Genomic DNA, 19008 nt, shown 5'->3' on the forward strand with positions numbered 1-19008 from the left:
GAGGAGACATCTGAAAAATAATGAGAATAATGGCAGTGAAAGGAACTGAACTAAAATTATTTCAAATCTCCTGTAACATTTCAACTCTTGCCTACACGTGGCTAAAGTATATTAACAAAATCAACACTTTTCACAGAACACACAAGTAATCCAGATGACTGAAAAGTGGTTGATATACCTACACGTAAGAGCATGGATTTTTTTTCCCATAACCTTACCCTTACAACATCTAAAATCCCCATGCCATATACTCCTGTGAGCATATGAGAACTATTGCAGATTCTGGGTGGTTTGGTGTTTTTTTGTTGGTTTTGTTTATTCCCTCCCACTCCTCCCTCTCCCCAGGTTGCTCAAGTTTCAGAATGTCTTTTGTTACCTTTACTTTATCCACAACTGGTTTGTTCTCATCAGGGTCAGGTTCTCTCTGTCCCAGGGAATCAGACAGGAGATCCAAGGCTTCATCCATCTCTTTTCCTCCCTAACAAAACAGAAACACATTTGTGAAAGCAAATCTGCTGCAAAAATGATGTAATTCACCAATATGAGTACTGGCTAATGAACTGCACAACTTCAGTGAACAAACAGTTCTCCCTTTGTAATTCAAGTGCGGCACAATAGCTGGGGAAAAATACAGAATATTCACACCCACAGAAAACATAATTTCAAGAAGGGCCTATGTGATTTATTTTAATGATTTTCTTTTGTTATAAATAAGCCTAGCTGCTGTAATGAGAACAGATCTATCAAATGATTGCTGTTTGGCAACTGCCATTCGTTTTATAATTTTATTCAAAACTTGGATAGAAAAAAAGCCCTTAAAACAGGCAGGAGGAGTTTTATATTCCCATTCCAAACCAAGCTGGGAAAACCAGAAGATCCCTCTGTATGGATCAGAATGTGTGAGCAACATTGCAATAAATGCCACGAAGGAGAGTTCTCCTGGTATTGAAAGGGAGTCATGGTGATGCTTGTGGAAGTCTGTTGAAAACAGGGTGCCCAGACACTCTTTCTTTTCTTTTTTTTCTTTTCTCCAGGGGAACATTTTCCTTCCCTGCAACATCCAGTTTTAGCAACAAATTATTAAATTTTGCTACAGTCCACCCTGGTAAAACTGTCCAGATCATGCTGTCGCTTCTCCTCACTACTCAGCCCCTCATTTTGGGGGTGAAGATCTACAGGAGAAGTTTCTTACTGAGGTAGGAGCTGCAGGAGCTGCTGAGTGCACTGAGGAAACTGTAGCAGCAGAGATCACATCCGAGGAACTTGCAGGCTTGGCACTCTCCTTGGATTTCTGGAAGAAAAACACAGGGGACAAGATAGAGGAAAACACTCATCAGACTCCACACAATGCCCATACAATTAAGGATTTAATTTTCCTTAGAAGCTTTGCTTATTTCAGATTGAAACACCCCTCAAACTGTGCAACTGCTCTTCTTTCTCAGTTTGTTCTTCCATCTCAACTACTGGGTTAAACCTTGTCACAGCTGAAGTTTTAACAGGTTAAAATGACCTGTTAAAATGACAGGTTAAAATGACCAGAAGAACTAAGATTTCACCAAGCCCATGTAATATTCCCAAGTAACAATTTCAAAATCCTCAGCTGCAAAGCACTACTTAGGCAAGCAACTGGTAAAAAGATAGATCATGTAACTTAACTAGTTTTTTGGTTGGTTGTTTGTTTTTTTAGTCCTGCTCTTCTATTAACTTACTGCAAGAAGTATTTTAAATTTTTAGTTAGTGGATTTCATTTAAGGAACTTTAAATAAGGAAAACATAAAAAATGTCAAGATTATTCAAACAGCTTGAAACCAATTTTCAGAAATCTAATACTCACCTTTGGTACAGTTGATGTAGGTAATGGTGCAGGTGAACATGGAGAACAGGAAAATCCTTCTGTCAAACCCTCTAAAAGTTCATTTTCACTCATAGGCTGCCATTGAAAAGAAAAAAAAGAAGAGTGTAAGGCTCTTAATCTCTTAAAAAGTAAGCAGGTAACACAGACATTTTTAAATTGAACACTGTGTAGCCCTGCTGAGAGTTGGTAAGTAAATCACAAATGAAACAGTTATCTGAAATAATCACTTTTTTTACCTGTAACTTTTCTTCTGGTTTTGGTAGGACTGGTTTTCCATCTTTATCCTACAAAGAAAAAAAGTGCCTTGCATTAAACCAAGCAGCCCTTGCAACACAGCCATGCAACACAAGCACTCTGGGAGCATTCCCTGAGCAACAGCAAGCCTTACACAAGACAGGGATCTAACCAGCAGCCTCTGTAGCATCTACTGCTGCTACTCAAGATGCCTCTTAAAACATCCAGGTCCTTGGGGTTCTTTTAACAGCTTTAACCAATTGCAATTTATTTAGTTCTAAAATACCAGAAGCTACTGAAAGACTCCAGTGTACCAATCTCAGACAGAATTATTAATCTGCAGGTATCTGCATCTAAACCACTTCCGTGTCCATACAGGCATCCAGTGATAGATGTCAGACATTTGGGAACTACAAACCAGAATTTCTACACACTGTAAAAATGGCTGAACTAAAGTATCAGTGTTTCAAAATGAAATGGGAGTCTCAGTTTCATCCACATGTTCTGAGGAATGAAAGGAAAGCAACACTAAGACAGCATGTTAAATAAATTACTTTGGCTTCTTTTAATCTGTACTCTGGAGGAATTGTTTCTTCTTCTTCGCCCAGTTTTTTGCGTTGATCCTTTTTGTTTTTCTCCTGTGAAGGCAAAACAGGAATCACAGTAAGAAAAACAACTGACTACACCCCAGCAGAAATGCACATGAGCAAGTTTTCAGACTTCAGCCTACTGATTCAAATTGGCCTTTCTCATTCAACCCAACCACCAGATAGAAATCTCATGAAAATTAGAAGAAAACATCTTCTCTTGAGAAAGCCTTCACTCCTTTCCCTCTTTCTTCCTCCACATATCAGAAGTGGCTCTTCCTATTTCAATGAAGCTAGCAGAGGTAAGTGAAGAGACAAGGGTGGACTAACAACAAAACAGCATTCTAAATATTAATTCTTGATTTTTTGCAAATCCACTTAACATCTGCCTTGACTGCATGCAAAGGAAGGCTGAACAGAGAAATCAGTAGTCCACTTCAAAAATTATTACCCCCACACAAGTCATGCTGGGAAAGTGCCAACTAAGACAAGGGACTAAGGCCAAGGGAACTTTTGCCTGACAGAATTCCAGGCACCAGAAGGGCTGGTTTCTGACTCCAGTTTCTGGTTTTTGACTCTAGTCAATTCCATCTGGATTAGGGTGGGACATAGGGGCATTTGGACTGTGCCTATGAACAGCATTCCCTTAGAAAGGAAATTGGTGACTTACTTATGGCTTCCTATTTAAATATACAAAATCCAAAGTTTTGTGCATAATTCCTAATTTAAACCCCTCATCATGAATTTGGTTCCTTCAGAAGGAAGAAGGACCATACTGTGTGCTACCCCTGATGTGCATCTTAATTCTACTTCAGTTCAGCAGTTTCCCACAGAAAATGTGTTTTCCCACAGAAAATGTGTTTTCCCACAGAACTGAGAGAACTACTGCACTGCAACAGTCAGAGTTATTAAGACAGTGTGCTCACTGTGTTGAAATCCTACTAGTACTTCCTAAGCAGACCAGAACTGGTTTCAACAGTACATTTTGTTTTTCTTAAAAAAAGGTGAAAATGTTCTGTTTATATTGTTTGTAACCCAAGGAAATGGAGTAACCCTGAAGGTAATTACAGCAACACTCGTATTTTTTGAGGTCTGATTTTTTTCTCTACCTTAACTTTGTCCACAGCAGGCTTTTTCTCATCTGGATCAGGCTCCCTCTTTCCTAGGCTACTGGACAAGGCTTCCAGTGCTTCATCTGCTACAGGACCAACCTGTATGGGGCAAAAAAAAAATTCTTAGTTTGGAGTTGAAGAAACCTGTTTTTGTCCTTTCCTGCAGTCCCTATTAGGTTCACAAACCTTTAATAAGAGCTAGGGGAGACCACAAGAACTGTCAGTTTGGTTTCCTCCATGAGGAAGGTCACTGACCACTCCGTTTGTGCTTGAGTATGCTTTTTTTCTTTTTTGGTATGTGAAACCACTCAGCCTTTGTGGGTTTCCACTATGGAGGAAGATCATGCAATACTGAAAGGAGCATCCTGACAACATCCCCTACCATCCCATAAATGAAACAGTGATTTTTGCTTTAGCTCCAGCTGAAGGAGCTCCACAACTTACTGAAGACACAGGAGCTGCAGACTGCACAACACAAGCTGTGGCACGAGGGACCACTTTATCCTCAGTGGCTTTTGCAGACACAGAACCTGATGGTTTCTGAAACAGAACAATTACACTGCATTTTAATGAATATGCTTAGAAACACAAAATGTGCCAGTTAAATGGCCTTTTTTTTTTTTCTAAATACAATACTAAAAGCAAAAGAAAAGTCTAAATTTAAAGGTAGAAGATGCTCAATGAAGAGCTGAGTGCCCATAGTGCCTGTTCCACTGAAGGCAACAGGGAGGGCAAAACAGGAAGAGATGAAAATGGTTTTTTTTGAAAGAACAGTAGCGCTATTCAGTCTTAGCAAAACTGTCAGTGTCAGCTTCTCCAGACCCAGAAAGACATACTTTGGATGTGTTGCAGGGCTTTGGTGCTTTTGGTTGTACTGCAGGCTGTGCAGGGCAGGCAAAGTCCTTCGAAAATTCATCAACAAGATCAGATTCACTCAAAGGCTGCAAAAAAAAAGAAAAGGCATATGTGGTACAGGTGACTCACTGCTTCTTTTTTAATTTACTTTTTCAAGAACTGTATTTCAGCTGCTCAGAAAGCAGGAAAACATCTGTAGCCTACACTGAAATAATCTTTCACAATTACATGCAGCAAAGCAGCATTAACTTTGGAGTGCATAAAATTAAGAAAAACACTATTCAGAATAAATCAGTAGCTTTGTTATCGAAAGTCAGTATAATGAAGTGAACTGTGCATATAATATAAAACATAATACAGAGAACCAGATATATAATGCTCAAGACTGTTTACAGGTCTACTGAAAAGGAAAATACAACCTTTTAATTAGGAAGAAAATGCTAATATTCACTAGCAGAAGCAGAGTTCCCTGAGAGCTCCCTTAGCATGTCCACTGACTGCTGACACTCAGTGGGTTTCACTGCACATTTTGGTGAATAAAAATGCAGTTTTAGTTTCCTGCTGTGAGTGGTCTATTACAATCTACTGACACTATGTGAACTAGGCCTCTGCAATCTGTATATCTCTACACCTATATACCTGATGATCCTGGGATGCTACAAACTACTCTTTGCAGCTAAATGTTAAACTCTTTGCTAGCAGTGATGGCCATTCACCTGCTGCATGGAACTTCACAGCTTAGGGACAGACTCATAATGCATAAAATGGCATTCCTCTATGAGTCTCTTCCCCTAATTCTTTATAAAGTGTCTAAACACAGAAGGTACCACTTTTCATAATGCCTGAAATCCTCCGTCAGACACTAAACAAAAAAAGGCACTTAGGTAATAAATAACCTTTTTTCACAGAAGTAAGGCAACTACATGTACTTAAGGCTTTGCAGAGTGGAGGCCCAAAGCAAGACAAACCCTAGCTGAAATCCTGAAGGAGGGACTTCACCAGAAATCATGGAAGAATTGCAAGTGAGTGATGGTCACCAGCTATTAACACAGCTTTTCTCATTTTGCTGATTTTGGTTTCACTGGTCTAAATATCAGTGGTGATTCCACAGCAATACTGTGAACACATCTTGCTCAAAACCACCTTCTTTAAATTACAGTCAAGAGTTGCTTAGAAAGATACTGCAACTTATATCTGATATTCCCATTATACACCTACAGAACAAGGATTAAGTTATATTTGTGTCTCCCATCTAGAGATGTTGAAGAGCATGGGAGTATCTATTTTTCTACTAACCACTTAATAACCTTTTGGCAAAAGACCTCATGATTCTGAGTTTGTGTTCTGCCCTGGTTCTGTACAGGACTTTAGCCCAAAAGTGAACCAACCTCCCTTAGCTTATGTTCTTTTCTGGAGCCTTTTTTTTAATGTGTGCCACCTGTTTTGTGCTCCCTGTGGAACAGGAAGGCTTATCTCCTGAGGCTTATCTCCTGGCAGCAGAGCCTTGTTCCCCCACAGCAGAGCTGCTCTCTTTTACTCCTCATGACATGCTTGGCAAGAACTCCCTTCTGTGCAGCTCTCAAACATCCACCACTCAAAAACAATCACACGTCTGAGACCTGATACACAAATTTTTAGAGACCAAAAGTCTTTTTTCCATCACTGCCTTTGTGTTCCTCCCCTCCACACTTTTACCCTGGATAACAGGAATGACTTCACATTTCTGCTCAGAAGGCACTGTGTCATTCTCACTCAAACTGGTCCTGACCTTCACATTCGGTTCAGCAGAGTGAAGATTTCCTCTGCTTTTCCAATTTTTGGCAGCACTCCTCAACTCACAGTATTTCCCATGTGGAGCCCTCAGTTTCTTCAGTGCTCAGTTCCTTTGCTTTCTTCCTGTGCCTTTAAAATGAATCCTCACAACTCTCTCTTTCAATATTTTAATGCTCTTTTGCACTTTCTAGGCCACGATGGGTACTCTGCAAAGTCCAAGTTGTTCTTTGTGATTAGGAAAATGTTCCACAGCAGCTTTTTTTCCTTCTTTCCAGTCACATTCCTTTGTATTTGATGACTAATGAGAGGAAACTGTCAAGAAAACAAAAGATTTTCCTGCTTCACCTCTCTATGTCCTTAAAAGCTCCAACAGGCCTCTGCAGAATACTTTACACTAACTCCACACACAGCCTTTCTTTGGGCCAGCACTAATTTTTGTAACTCTCTCCTGTCTTGGTACTCTCTAAACATTTTCCTTATATGAGCTCTTCATTCACAGACAAGTGAATTTCAATAAAACCAACTTCCATTTGATGCTTCTGACCAGCAGGTTTTGTGCAAGGAAGTAAAACACACAAGCAGACCAAGAGACTTACATCGTGGCACAGAGAGAAGTGATGACAGAGAGGGAGAAAACAGGGTATCTAGCCACACTCCTACAATATTGTCAGTTTTCTAACCTTTGGTTTTTCTTCAGGCTTCGGCAATATTGGTTTTCCATCTTTATCCTAAAAGTAAATTAAGTATTATTGACATTTTTTCCATTGTTGCAATAGGTGCCATACTCAGTAACCACCAGCAAAATAATGTAAAGTAAATTACATACACAAGATTAAATCAGTGACAGGAATTTCCCTAAATGGGGAATTTTTACACGGCCAGGTAAATAGATCAAAAAAGCAAATGTGATGTCAGCACAATACAAGAGATCAAAAAGTGTTCTGCTGTTGTTTTGGTTAACTTTGAACCAATGTCCACCACTTTGAGTGACAACTGGAAAAAAAAAAAATACTGCAATTTTCCCACCCATTTTACATCAGTGTTTAAAGATTACTTTAGAAAGTGATACCAAAGAGCACTTCTGCAAAGGGAGGAGATTTAATGACAATGCTGATACTTAATGTCAGAAACAAGAAATATCAGTCATAGAGAAGGAATAAGTGAGATCAGATATTTGCCCAGAATGCTTGAAAAAAAGCAGTATGCCCACAAAGGAAAAGGAAGAAATCAGAGGCACAGAAATAACCAAGGAGAAAACCACTGATTAAATACTAGTTTGGTTTGTTTTCCCCATGTTTGTTTCCCCAGGTTTGTTTTCCCTGTCTGTAATGAAAGAAAAGTGTCAGACACTAAGTCCTACCTACAAAGCAATGGAGATACGAGAAACTTACCAACTCTGGCGTTAACCTGTACTCTGGAGGTATTGTATCATCACGTTCTCCAGCCTTTTGCTCCTTTTTCTCTTTGGCTTTTGCCTTAAAAAGAAAAAATATTAAAAAAAATCACTTAAAGGAATTAAAATAAAAACTCAAAGCAAACAACTTCACTATCACAATTCTTCAGCCTACTGTGTGCAGAAGAACTGGCATGGGATAAATTTTTCCATGTAACAAGATACTAAAATCCCTCAATTTATTTCTGTCCAATGTCTGTGGTAAAATCATAGTGGTTTAAGATTCAACACCACAAGTGAATACAACTAAATTATTTTAAATCTTAGAAAACTTAAGACAGCATTCAGAGCTCTATCTTAGTGGCAAGCACTTTTAAAATTTCTGTGTGTACAAAATCCTCAGGTTTTCTTGCATTTCAGCACTCTGATGATACAAGCGATAATTCCACATCTTTTTCCATCACTGGCACCAAAACAAAGCTTTTAATTTTCTGGGCCTCCTTCATGAAGAAATGCATCCACTAAGTTATCTGAAGGCTCAGACTGACTAAATATGCAAAACAAGAAGTTCTTTCTTTTGTAAAAATTGAGCTCAGCAACAGAAGGTTTTTTGCTATTTCGCTGTTGTTTGTTTGCTCTGAGCTGTATGTGAAGACAGGAAAAATCCTCCTATAAGTATGATTATAGGCAGAGTTTGCAAAACTAAACTAAAAAGTTAGAAGGTAACACACGGTCACTGTTTAAATTCTGTCTGTTGAGCAAAGACAAAACTCTCAGAAAACAGTGAAAGGCAAGACTCAAATTAGAAACATAATGGAGTTTGATGGAAAAAACGAGCACACAAACACTAAAAGTCAATTAAAAATCAAACAATAGATATATGCAAAATGAAAGCCTGCTATAAATTGTATACAGTACAGGGAAAAAAAACCCAAAACAGAGCTGTATCTACCAGTGAATGTGTGTATGAAAGTATGTATGTATGTATATGTGTATGTTTGCTTGTATAGGCAAACAAATTATATGCTTATCATTTTCCAGACCATCTTACTATGTTCTACTCTACCTGCATCCACTTGGGATTCTTAATTTTTTCATTTTCTTAACCACTGAAGACTCAGACATTCCTTAGGTCTTTGATACGAAAGTGACATTCTTGTTATTTTACACATTTATCCAGTGTCTAACAAAGAGAACCTGGGATTCCACAGCCAGAACCTGGGAGCCAGGGTAAAAAGGACTGAGATGTTACCTCTGACACCTCTACAACAGGGGTAGGATCTTCTTCAGGTTCAGGTTCAGGTCCTCCAAGAGTATCAAGAAGAGCGTCCAGTGCATCATCTTTAATTTCCTGCATTTAAGAAAATGTGCAAACCATTTCATTATTTCTTTTAATCAACACGGGTTTTGCCTTATGTATTTTTGTGCTGTATGTGAAGGGAACAGCCAGCACCAGATTGGTCATTTTGGTTTGGTTTTACCCAGTTTCCTTACCACCACATTATGTGATAGAATTAGCACAGTTTTAGTCAAGATATGGATTTTTTTAAGGGAAGAAGGAAAAAAAAAAGGAAGTAAAAAAACAAAACAAAAAACCCTCATGTAACACAATTCTCATATGCTTTGACATGGCAAACCAAAGAAGTGTAAGGTCACACTTGGTCTGTTCAGAGCAAAAAAAAAAAAGAATGTTTGTAAAAAAATTACAAAATTACATAATGTCCAAGTTTCAAACACAGATCACACAGCTAACAAAATTTTCCTGCTAATATTTCTACTCTAGTGCCTCTAGTCAGAAGAACTGCAGTCAGAATAACTGCAGAAGATCCAGAAGCAAAATCATCTGATCCACTGAAGTCAGACCTTTAAGACACAATGGAGTCTGAGCAATGGCAATTCTTGTTATTCCTATACTTTCCATAATAAAGAGGATTAACAACTGAAAGAGAATTATGAGCATCTTTTTGAGATCAGGAGCACATAATAGTGTAAATTTTAATTTTAACTAGTGAAAGAATGACTATACATACCTCTTTTGATTTTGCTTTCTTCTCCTTAGGAGGAACTGAGGTCTTGACTGAATTTGCTGCTTGTACTTGCACAATTTCTTCTTTATTTGGTTTCTGTGAGCAAGATGAAATTACAGGCAAATTTGCAAAACAAGAAAAGAAGCAGGAAATTTAATCACTTTAAAATGAAATATCATAACAACTGTCAGTTTTTCTGTCTGTCACAAATGCATGCAATGGCAGGGAAAGTGTCAATACCTCCGTCAGACTTGTCTTCTTCTCTTCAGCAGAAGCAGCACTGCAGGTGAAGTCAGATGACAGGGCCTCTGCAAGCTCATCATCCGTCATTGGCTTCTGAGCAAGGAATTGCAAACCAAGTTATGACCATGAGAAAGTTCAAATATCAACATGGGTCAAGCTCAGTTTACAGCCTGAGTGTCTCCCATGATTACTCACACAGTGACCTCACTGGCACAAGTTCCTGACTCAACAAAACAGAAAGGTGGCACTTCTCCTCTCTGGTTGATTCACGTTTCAGATAAGCTTTTATTTTTAGAATGTCAAACTTCCTAACTAGCAGAATGAAGCTGGGTGACAGAAATCTCTTGTCAGGTTTAGAAATACAAGTAATCTTTGCTGAAGGCATTACTAAGAGACTCCTGCTAGCACACTATTTCTCCCCTTAGTTATTCATACACCCAACATCTCTACAAGACTTAATTGACTGATTTCATCTTCAGTGTCCTGAAAACTCCTAAATCTTTATTAAAAACATCTGTGCCAAGTTCCATCTAGTTTTATCAGTGGCTAGATTAGCTGGCACCTCACATCCCACTCCCAGTGCCTGGGACTTTTGGAGAACAGACAGCATTTATATTTTCCTAGGAATCCACTGATAACTGGGTTATTTTCATCTGGACTACTTTCCCTTTATATATATATATATATATATATAAAAAAAAACTCTTACTTCATCTTGGTCATTTGCTTTTGGTGGGATCACACCTTTGCTCTGAAATGAGAATTGATTTTGCAATAAATGAGATGCAGAAATATCCAATACGAGAGAAAACACACATAAAGAATGTGGTTTTTTAAACTCACTAACCTTCAACAATTTAACATACTCTGGAGGGAGACTACCTTCCCGTTTGCCCAGTTCTTCCAAGTATTTTGAATATATATCTTCCTGTGAAAATAAGGCACACATTAATGTTTGTGCACTGTTCTCTACTGAAATGAAGTTCTGATAGAGCTACCTACAAAGACACTTCCAGAAAGAAAATTGAAAGATTGGCTAGGACACAGTATAGTCACTTTCAGCACCTATTGATATGCACACACCTCTTCACCTGCTTCAACAGTGCTCATCATCCAGCAGAACTCTACAAATCCATTCCCAGATTACTAATATTTCAGTGTCTCAGACCATAGGATGTACTGCTGAACCTAGACTGATTTTTAAATATGTATAAATTCCAAAATTTTTGCTGCATTTGAATACTGTACTGAGCCACTGATCTTGTAATCCTAATCCTTTTTATGTGACTCTCCCACCCAGACTCAGAAAGTTATGCATTCTTCCCCTAATTCTCTGTTTTTCTCAAGCAGACATGAAATCTTCCAGGTTGTTTACACTCTCCTACACCTCCCTCCATCACTGCCTTTTGTAAATCCACTCTAGACCAAGCTTGGAAGTCAGCTCAGAAAAACAACAAACTTACTTTGTTGATGCTTTAGTGTTTTCTACTGCAATAGACCCAAAACTGTGTAATTTCTATATTAACAAAACCAACATTAAAATGTAACTGTGCACACTCTGCTTTAACTCTTAGCAGATCACAGTGACAACTCCTGGATCAATGCAGTAATGAGCAACTACAGATGTAATTTAGGGATGAGACTTCTAAGAAACAAGAATGTGAAGTGTAAAATACCGTAATTTCTGGACCAGTGTAAACAGGAGTAGTAGGCACATCTTCCTCAGGTCCACCAAGGGTATCTATTAGGCTGTCAAGTGCTGACTCATCCATACCAGGCTAAAAAAGAAGCAAAGCATTATAGAAGTCACCATGCTGGAAAGAAAAACTCAAAAAAAAAAAATCTGAAGCATCTCGTGAATCTGTAGAAGACTCCTAGAAACCAACCCAAAAGCTTTCTTTCAGCAGGACATTAACTTCCCAAGTTTTCCAGTGAGAACTGTTCTAAACTCAATTCTCCAGTGTCTTTAACAACATATTTTGTATTTATGTATCAGCTGATATACATGCATATATATTAAAAAATAACTGAAGACAGAGTAATAAATTTGAAGCTTGTATAATTTTAAGCTAGCTTCTAAAAAAGTCCTATCTGACAAAACACAAATGACAAACCACTAGTTCTCTCCCTATTTTTTCAGGTGTCCTTTCACCATCATACATACATTGAGGATGTATCAATACTTCAGCAGTTACCCATTTATTTATTTTCCTGAAACTGAAGTGTTTCAGAGAGAGAAGCAGCCTCTGAGGCATTATAACAAGGGAGGCCTTTGTCTGGGGCTATGTTTACCAACCTCAGTACTTGATTTATCAGCAGCAGCAACCACACTTGCACCAGCTGTGCCTGCTCCAGCAGCTGCACCAGCCACTGTGGGCATCTCCTTGGACTTCTGCTGGAGGAAAAAAAAAAAGAAAAAATGAGAGATGATTTATTGCAATGTTAAAAGAGAGACAACACAAAGTAAAACATCCAACATTGAGGCTGTGCATGGTTTTTGGGACTCAGCAACTGTCTGGTGCACCTGCACAGCACCCAGATGCTTAGGCAAAGTCAGCTTTGCCTAAAAAGTTCTGTTTCCAGTGTGATTCTGCGATGGGAAATAAAGCTTTCTATTTTAAGCACTCTACCTCCTTCTTTTTACTTTGCCAGTGAAAGAAATCTGCAGGGCAAAAAAGGCTTCAAGGCCCCTTCCAAGTCTCTTTTGAAAGCTGTCATTTGCTCCTCGTAGCTCTCAATGCACCATCAAACTCCAGCTGCAAAAGGTGCTCAAGGTGGGGTGAAAACTGCTGCAGGCAGGGAGGTGGAGGAGCAACACCACACAAAATGCAGACTTCTGCATTACTGGCACTCTCATTTACTGCCAAAAATAAGTGTGCTGTAGTACAGCTGCAGGAGGCCTTCATCACCAGACATGTGCAGATCAGGAGACCAAAACACCTTCATCCTGATGCCACCACATGCTTTTCCTTCACATTTTTTCTCCATTTACCCTGTGGAAACGACCCCTGCATATTTTTTTCCCCAACCTTTCTCACTTCATCTTTTTCCAGGGCTGACCTGCTACGTTTGGAGCCAACACAGCAGTGAGGAGCCAAAGGGAAGAGCCTGACAAGGACCCAAGGACAGCTGTGTAGCTACAAGGAACTTAACAAAATCCTGAGAGAAAAACAGAAGAGCTCCAAACACACAGGAAAAGGCCTAAAACTGTGATGTTCTTAATGTTGCTTGCTTTGCCAACAGCTTATCTGCACAGTGAATTTTGGGGGCCCAGTCTTACTTGACAATATCCATCTTGATGTGGAGTCCTAACATCCCCTCAATAAAATAATAAAAATTGGCTTAAATAATAAAAATTGGTTGCTACTTCTACAATACCTTTGCTGTCTCTGTGGAGGTTGCTGGTGGAGGCTGGTCAGCCTGAGCTGTAGTTACTTTTCCTGTGTTATTTGGCTTAGAAGCTGTTGTCGTGGTAGGTGTGGTTTGGTTTTTTCCCTGTGTGGAGATAAACTATTACCACTAGATATGGAGGGCTGGCTTTTAATTATTAAAAAACTGGTTTTTTTAAGTAGAAGACAGAAGAAAGATAGCAGAAGAACCCCTCATTAAAAAATTCAAAGAGAGAGAGTGAGAGAAAAATTATAAAACTTACATTACTGGGTTCCTTTTGCTTCTCTTCAGACAGCAGCTTATTTTGAGAGTCAGTTGGCTGTCATAAAATAAAAAAATGAGATAAGTTTCATGTGACAAAGAAATAGCCAAGAGTTCAGCCTCTTTTTTCAAAGTTAGTCAAAGACCAAAGTGCAGCAACTCTGCAAAGATGGAAGGTAAGTATTTACCTTGTCTGACTGGGTGTTTTTTTCAGATCCTGCTTTGGTTGTTGGTGTGGACTGAAACATAAACAACATTTATTCAGACAGAGGTTAATATGTGTGGTTATTTGCAGAGGATCAGATTATGTAAGGCAGAATATCAGACAGGTCCACACTTGTCAGCACAGTTCTGTGTAACTACTATACACTGATCCTGGAATTTGCAGCATCCTAACACAGGCTGTCAGTGATTTAAGAGCACTCAAAAGTGTGCAAACATCCACACACAGTCACACTCATTCCTCATGTGGGGGATTGAGAGGGAAAGAAGATGTTAAATATAGTGACCAGTTAGGTAACAAACCCAAATTGCCACTACCAATGTCTGAAATTACCTCAAGTATTATTTAATGAATTATTTTTCATTAATTTATCAATAAAATAATTGTAAAATAAATAATTCTAAAAATACACATAGTCCTGACAGAAAAGACAATTACTTAGATTCAACAGGACACACATGGGATGGAGTATGTTCAGTTAATATCCTTATCCTACACATAGCATAAATTTCCTATTTCTCCTCTCCTCTGTAACCTCCCAATGCTCTTATTTTACAACAGAACTGAACAACCTGGCTAGAGTAGCAGGGCATGACTGTGCTTCTAGGATTTACACCTGGAAACTTCCTGCAGCCATGCCACAGAATCAGTTCCTGTGATTCACCTCAAGTCAATGTACAGTAAGCAATAAATTATTACTAGGAGAATCATGTAAGAACTAAAACTGAAAAATGAAAGAATATCTGGTATTATTATATCTGGAATTAAAGTTATATCTGCTAAGAAAACAGAAAACCAAAAATGCCATCTTCCTCACCATATTTTTCTTCCTATTTTTTCCCTGCTCTTGCTACTTCAGCTGTGCTGTGAGCAACACAGAAAGAGCCTTTCATCTCCCAAACATTCATTACCATTTGTAAGCATCCAGCTTCCGTTTTCTGGCTGACCACACAGGGAAATTTGCTAAGTTTGTTTACCATTTGTTACGCAAGTATTCACACCCTCACATTGAACTGCAGACACTTGGCTGGGAAATCCTGAGCACACATTAAATGCAGATTCCTGGGCATAATCTTGGCAAAGATCTCAAAGCTGTGGACTAGGGTAAAGAACACACCTCCACACACAAGTGGGAAAATGTTGATGGAGAGGGAGAACCAAAAATTCTCAAAGCGAGAAAAAGATGTTAAAAATAAATATTTTAAAAAAATCAAACTCATCACTCCAGCTCTCAGATTCCCACCTCCTCCCCAAATTCCCTGCTTTGTATTTTGCCTTGATGCCTAAAACATGATTAAAGCACAGCAATTCTCAGGTTCAGACATGCTTTATATGCTGTCACTTGTGTGTCCTTATTAGATGACTGCCATAGGGTTAACTCAAAGACACACACATCTATTTTTGTACCTGTACACAAAATAATCCTGTAATGAAAAGATAATCCTGAATTTTCCCAGTTTCTAAGATAAATTAAGGTTGGGTATGTTTCTGTAAAATCTGCATCAAAGAGTCAATCAGATATGAGATGTACTTCAGAAGCAAAGTGCAAAAAATGTAACAGAAGAGCAAGGATGAAGCTCAAAAACACAGAGATTGACTTTTTTTTTTGCTCTGGGACTACTGCCTGCTCAGGACTCTAAGTACCCTGCCATCAGAGCCCAAATTCAGGTTTTCCTTATCTGCTTTTCAAAAGAAGACTGAGCACACCTCTTTGCAGGACAATAAAATACATGTACTTGCACTTCTGCCCACACCCAACAACACCTGTACAGAACATTCAACACAAATTCTGGACCTGCCAAACCAGTTATGAACAACTGCAAGTCTCCTTTTTTATACTGTAAATATTATTTTATTGAATACTTAATGCATCTTTCTGTGTAAGGTATGCATCCCTCACTATTCTTTTGTAACTTTTAAAAAGTGCAGGATTGCCCACACTATTAAATTTATGTTTGACAATGCTGAAGAATAAATGGACCCATATGGCCAAGGATTTGATGCAAGACTTGCACACAAAAGCATGCTGAGGTCACAGTAAAACCCACGATTATAAACACCTGCTCACATACAGAGACACATCTATTTAGATACACTATTAGCAATTCCAAAGTTCAAATCTAATTATAAAAAGGAAATAAAAGGACAGGCAAATCAAACCAACAATTTTAGTATGAGACCATCCATTCAGAGGAATTATTCAGCCATCCTTCACACAGTCAGCTGTGAGCAGCCACAGACTGAAGCCACAGCATCAGCTGATTGTGTGCACTGAATTCCTATGGAGAAAAAGATGTTCCACTTCCCCTTCAACTGCCTGCTAACACCTGCACTGTGCCAGCATCTGAGAGGAGGTGTTTCAAACTGACTGAAAAATGGTCTGGAAACAATAAATAATGATTTTTCACTGGTTTGCAGCGCAGTTGCACAAACATGGGCAAAAGGAAGGGAGCTGAAGGAGATGTGTTTGTGACAGTGGCAGTGGCAGCACCAACCCTGCAAAACCCTGTTTCCTCCAACCCTGCAAAATCCACAGGGATTTTGCTGACCCTACACCCTGGTCCTCCCAGCTCTCCACCTAACCCCAGGCTTTGCCCACAGAACAAGAAATTCCACATTCCTTCCTCTGCCACAGTGAACTCAAAGCTTTCTCAGAGAGGCACAATGAGGGTTCATTAGAGTCAAAGGACACACATACACAGAGAACTGAAAGCTAAAGAGGAGTCCAGAGCATGTTTAAGAGCAGTGGCACACTAGAGAGACTTCAGGAAGACAAATGAGACGTGGTTATAGCAGGCAATTGGGAAAGAGCTGTTAATTTGCAAGGAATTTAGGACTAGAAATTGAAGTGACTCAGCAACCTTACGTCTGTTCAAAGAAGTCTACTGTCAAAAATGCAAATGACTTGTTTAATCCAGCAGCAGCAAGACATTAATAATGTAACAGACATTAAAAGAAAACATTAATTATGTTACACATGCAAATGCAGGCCACTGTTTCAAAGGGATTTGTGTTTACCAGTCTCACAGTGCTGAAGCATGCCTCTGCTACTCTATTTTTGGCTCATTTACCACACTCTTCTGAGAGCTGTTTTAAATTTCAAGTAGGCAAAGACCATATCTGTCTGGGTTAGACCATATGGAGAACCACAGCATTAATGAACATGACACAAATGAGTTTGCCCACACAAACACAACAGGAAGATGAAACCAGAGGCTGGCAGATGCCTTCATTTGTGAGTAATGATGATTGTGCACAAATGGAAAAGGGTTTAATTGTCATTAGCTCTTAGATGTACGTGTGTGTGGAGGAAAAAGGTTTTAAAAGGCTGAGGGGAGTGTAATGGCCAAGTTCAAATGCAGAGATGGAGATGCAGGCCAGAATGATCACAGACAAGAGGAAAAGGCTGCCACCAAGAAACTTCCCATTTGATAAATGGGGAAAAAACCCACCATAATGAAGGTGACCAGACCTCAGCACTGGCTGTACCAACACATTCTAGGTGCTCAAGGGCTGCCTGGCAGGCCCTCCAGCAGCGCCATTTACCTGCACAGCTGGCTCTGACTGCACCAGAGCACCTGCAGGCACCTCTCCCACCCTCACCCCTGGCATTTACACAAGCTGCAGGCAGCCTCAGCCTCTACCATCACACAAGTCCCTGCTGGTCTGCTTTGGCATCCAAATTTTGCTGGTTTTGCTGTTATGGCTGTGGAGAATGGAAAAGGTGGAGGGAGAACCATTAATCATTTGTTTAAACAACACATGTAACTCCTGTTAGGCAACGGAGGTGTAAGGGAGGAGTATGACTCTCTCCTAACAAGCAGAGGACACGACTGATGACACAGCCCTGACACTGAGGAAGTCCCAGTCATAAAACAAGACAGAACAAGCATGAAGGGCAAAGGCAAGGGAGCTGTCAGACAGAGAAACACAGGAGATTAACGAGAGAATGCAGCTGTACATGCAGAGAAAGCTGAAGCTCATCCTGGATTTGTTGAGTATGTGAAAAACCATGGTCAGGTAAATAACCCTGCAATTACACTGGGGGGAGCCATACACATGTAACAAAGTGTGACGGAGCTAAAATTAAACATTGTAATTAATTTTCTTTCTATTGCTGCCGTAAAAAACTCTGGGTGTTTTGAACAGCACTGTTTTAGATACCTTTTAGATACCTTAGCTACAGCTAAGGAATATGAGTAAAGTTACTCAGTATCAGTGTTAAAAAGGAAATTCCACAGCTTTACATATGTGACATGCAAGCATGATTTTCTTCTGAAATTCTTACCTTGGTTTCAGATGGCTTCATTATTTGTGGTTTTGATGCATCCGCAGGAGGAGACTGCTTCTGAAAGAAAAAATGCAACAACTTTAATTTTATTATACACACTTGTATTAAGCAAGCATAAAGAACCTGAATTCATTAGTTTCCCAACTGAAAATTAAGAATAAATTATTTTTGAAAATTAGAGTTATTGCTTTAGATCTTTTGCCTGACTTGTAATTCCACAATACATACATGTAGAATTATGACAATTTGATGATGCCCACAGACCTTTGTATAACATTATTGTTTCTCCTCTGACATGTACTGACAGCAAATTTTCCATCAAGTATCAAGACAAATTCAAATCCTGCTCTCATACTGAAGCACATATACTTACTTTGCAGGACTCATCCACATTTCTTGTAAATTTTTTTTAATAAAAATTGTGCCTTTGGATTCACTATTTCTTTACACAAAATATTTAATACTTAGGTAGAAAACTCAAATATGCTGAGATAAAAAGGAATAATTAATATGCATGCAGCACATGCCCCCCAATGTTCCTATATGTCATCTGACCTTTTTGGAACCCTACAAAGGACATGGTCTGTTTCCCTGGCTGCAGGGATGTCAATCCAAGAACAGCATGGTGTGTTTCTGTTGTTGCTGTATCAAACTTCAAAGTCCAGAAATGGATATTCCAGTTGCCTCATCAATACTTTATACTAGAGTAATACTACTCCTCTATTCCTGCTTCATGACCCTCTGCTCAGAGGTGTATTTTGTAT

The 19008-nt window shown here is 39.1% G+C and overlaps 1 protein-coding gene across 7 annotated transcripts in view; it reads right to left on the bottom strand.

The window, feature by feature from the left end:
• The window catches only part of CAST (calpastatin), a 50681-nt gene that overhangs the window by 5760 nt on the left and 25913 nt on the right, over positions 1-19008 (bottom strand). For 4 of the 7 annotated variants that reach the window (XM_085043398.1, XM_085043396.1, XM_085043399.1 and 1 more), the window contains 21 exons: positions 18242-18301; positions 13919-13969; positions 13732-13788; positions 13458-13574; positions 12376-12474; positions 11756-11857; positions 10927-11007; positions 10789-10830; positions 10077-10172; positions 9840-9932; positions 9062-9160; positions 7808-7891; positions 7097-7144; positions 4625-4729; positions 4233-4328; positions 3786-3887; positions 2644-2727; positions 2092-2139; positions 1835-1930; positions 1193-1291; positions 377-478 (listed from right to left, as the gene is read on the bottom strand). In XM_085043398.1, coding sequence (XP_084899524.1) covers positions 377-478; positions 1193-1291; positions 1835-1930; positions 2092-2139; positions 2644-2727; positions 3786-3887; positions 4233-4328; positions 4625-4729; positions 7097-7144; positions 7808-7891; positions 9062-9160; positions 9840-9932; positions 10077-10172; positions 10789-10830; positions 10927-11007; positions 11756-11857; positions 12376-12474; positions 13458-13574; positions 13732-13788; positions 13919-13969; positions 18242-18301 — 1761 coding nt within the window. The remainder of the gene's footprint in view (positions 1-376; positions 479-1192; positions 1292-1834; positions 1931-2091; positions 2140-2643; positions 2728-3785; positions 3888-4232; positions 4329-4624; positions 4730-7096; positions 7145-7807; positions 7892-9061; positions 9161-9839; positions 9933-10076; positions 10173-10788; positions 10831-10926; positions 11008-11755; positions 11858-12375; positions 12475-13457; positions 13575-13731; positions 13789-13918; positions 13970-18241; positions 18302-19008) is intronic. The other 3 variants (XM_085043400.1, XM_085043402.1, XM_085043397.1) reach the window with 2 other exon arrangements.

The sequence above is a fragment of the Lichenostomus cassidix genome, chromosome Z (genome assembly GCF_008360975.1).
Source record: "Lichenostomus cassidix isolate B80296 chromosome Z, HeHo_3.0, whole genome shotgun sequence".
In the NCBI taxonomy this organism is placed as follows: domain Eukaryota; kingdom Metazoa; phylum Chordata; class Aves; order Passeriformes; family Meliphagidae; genus Lichenostomus; species Lichenostomus cassidix.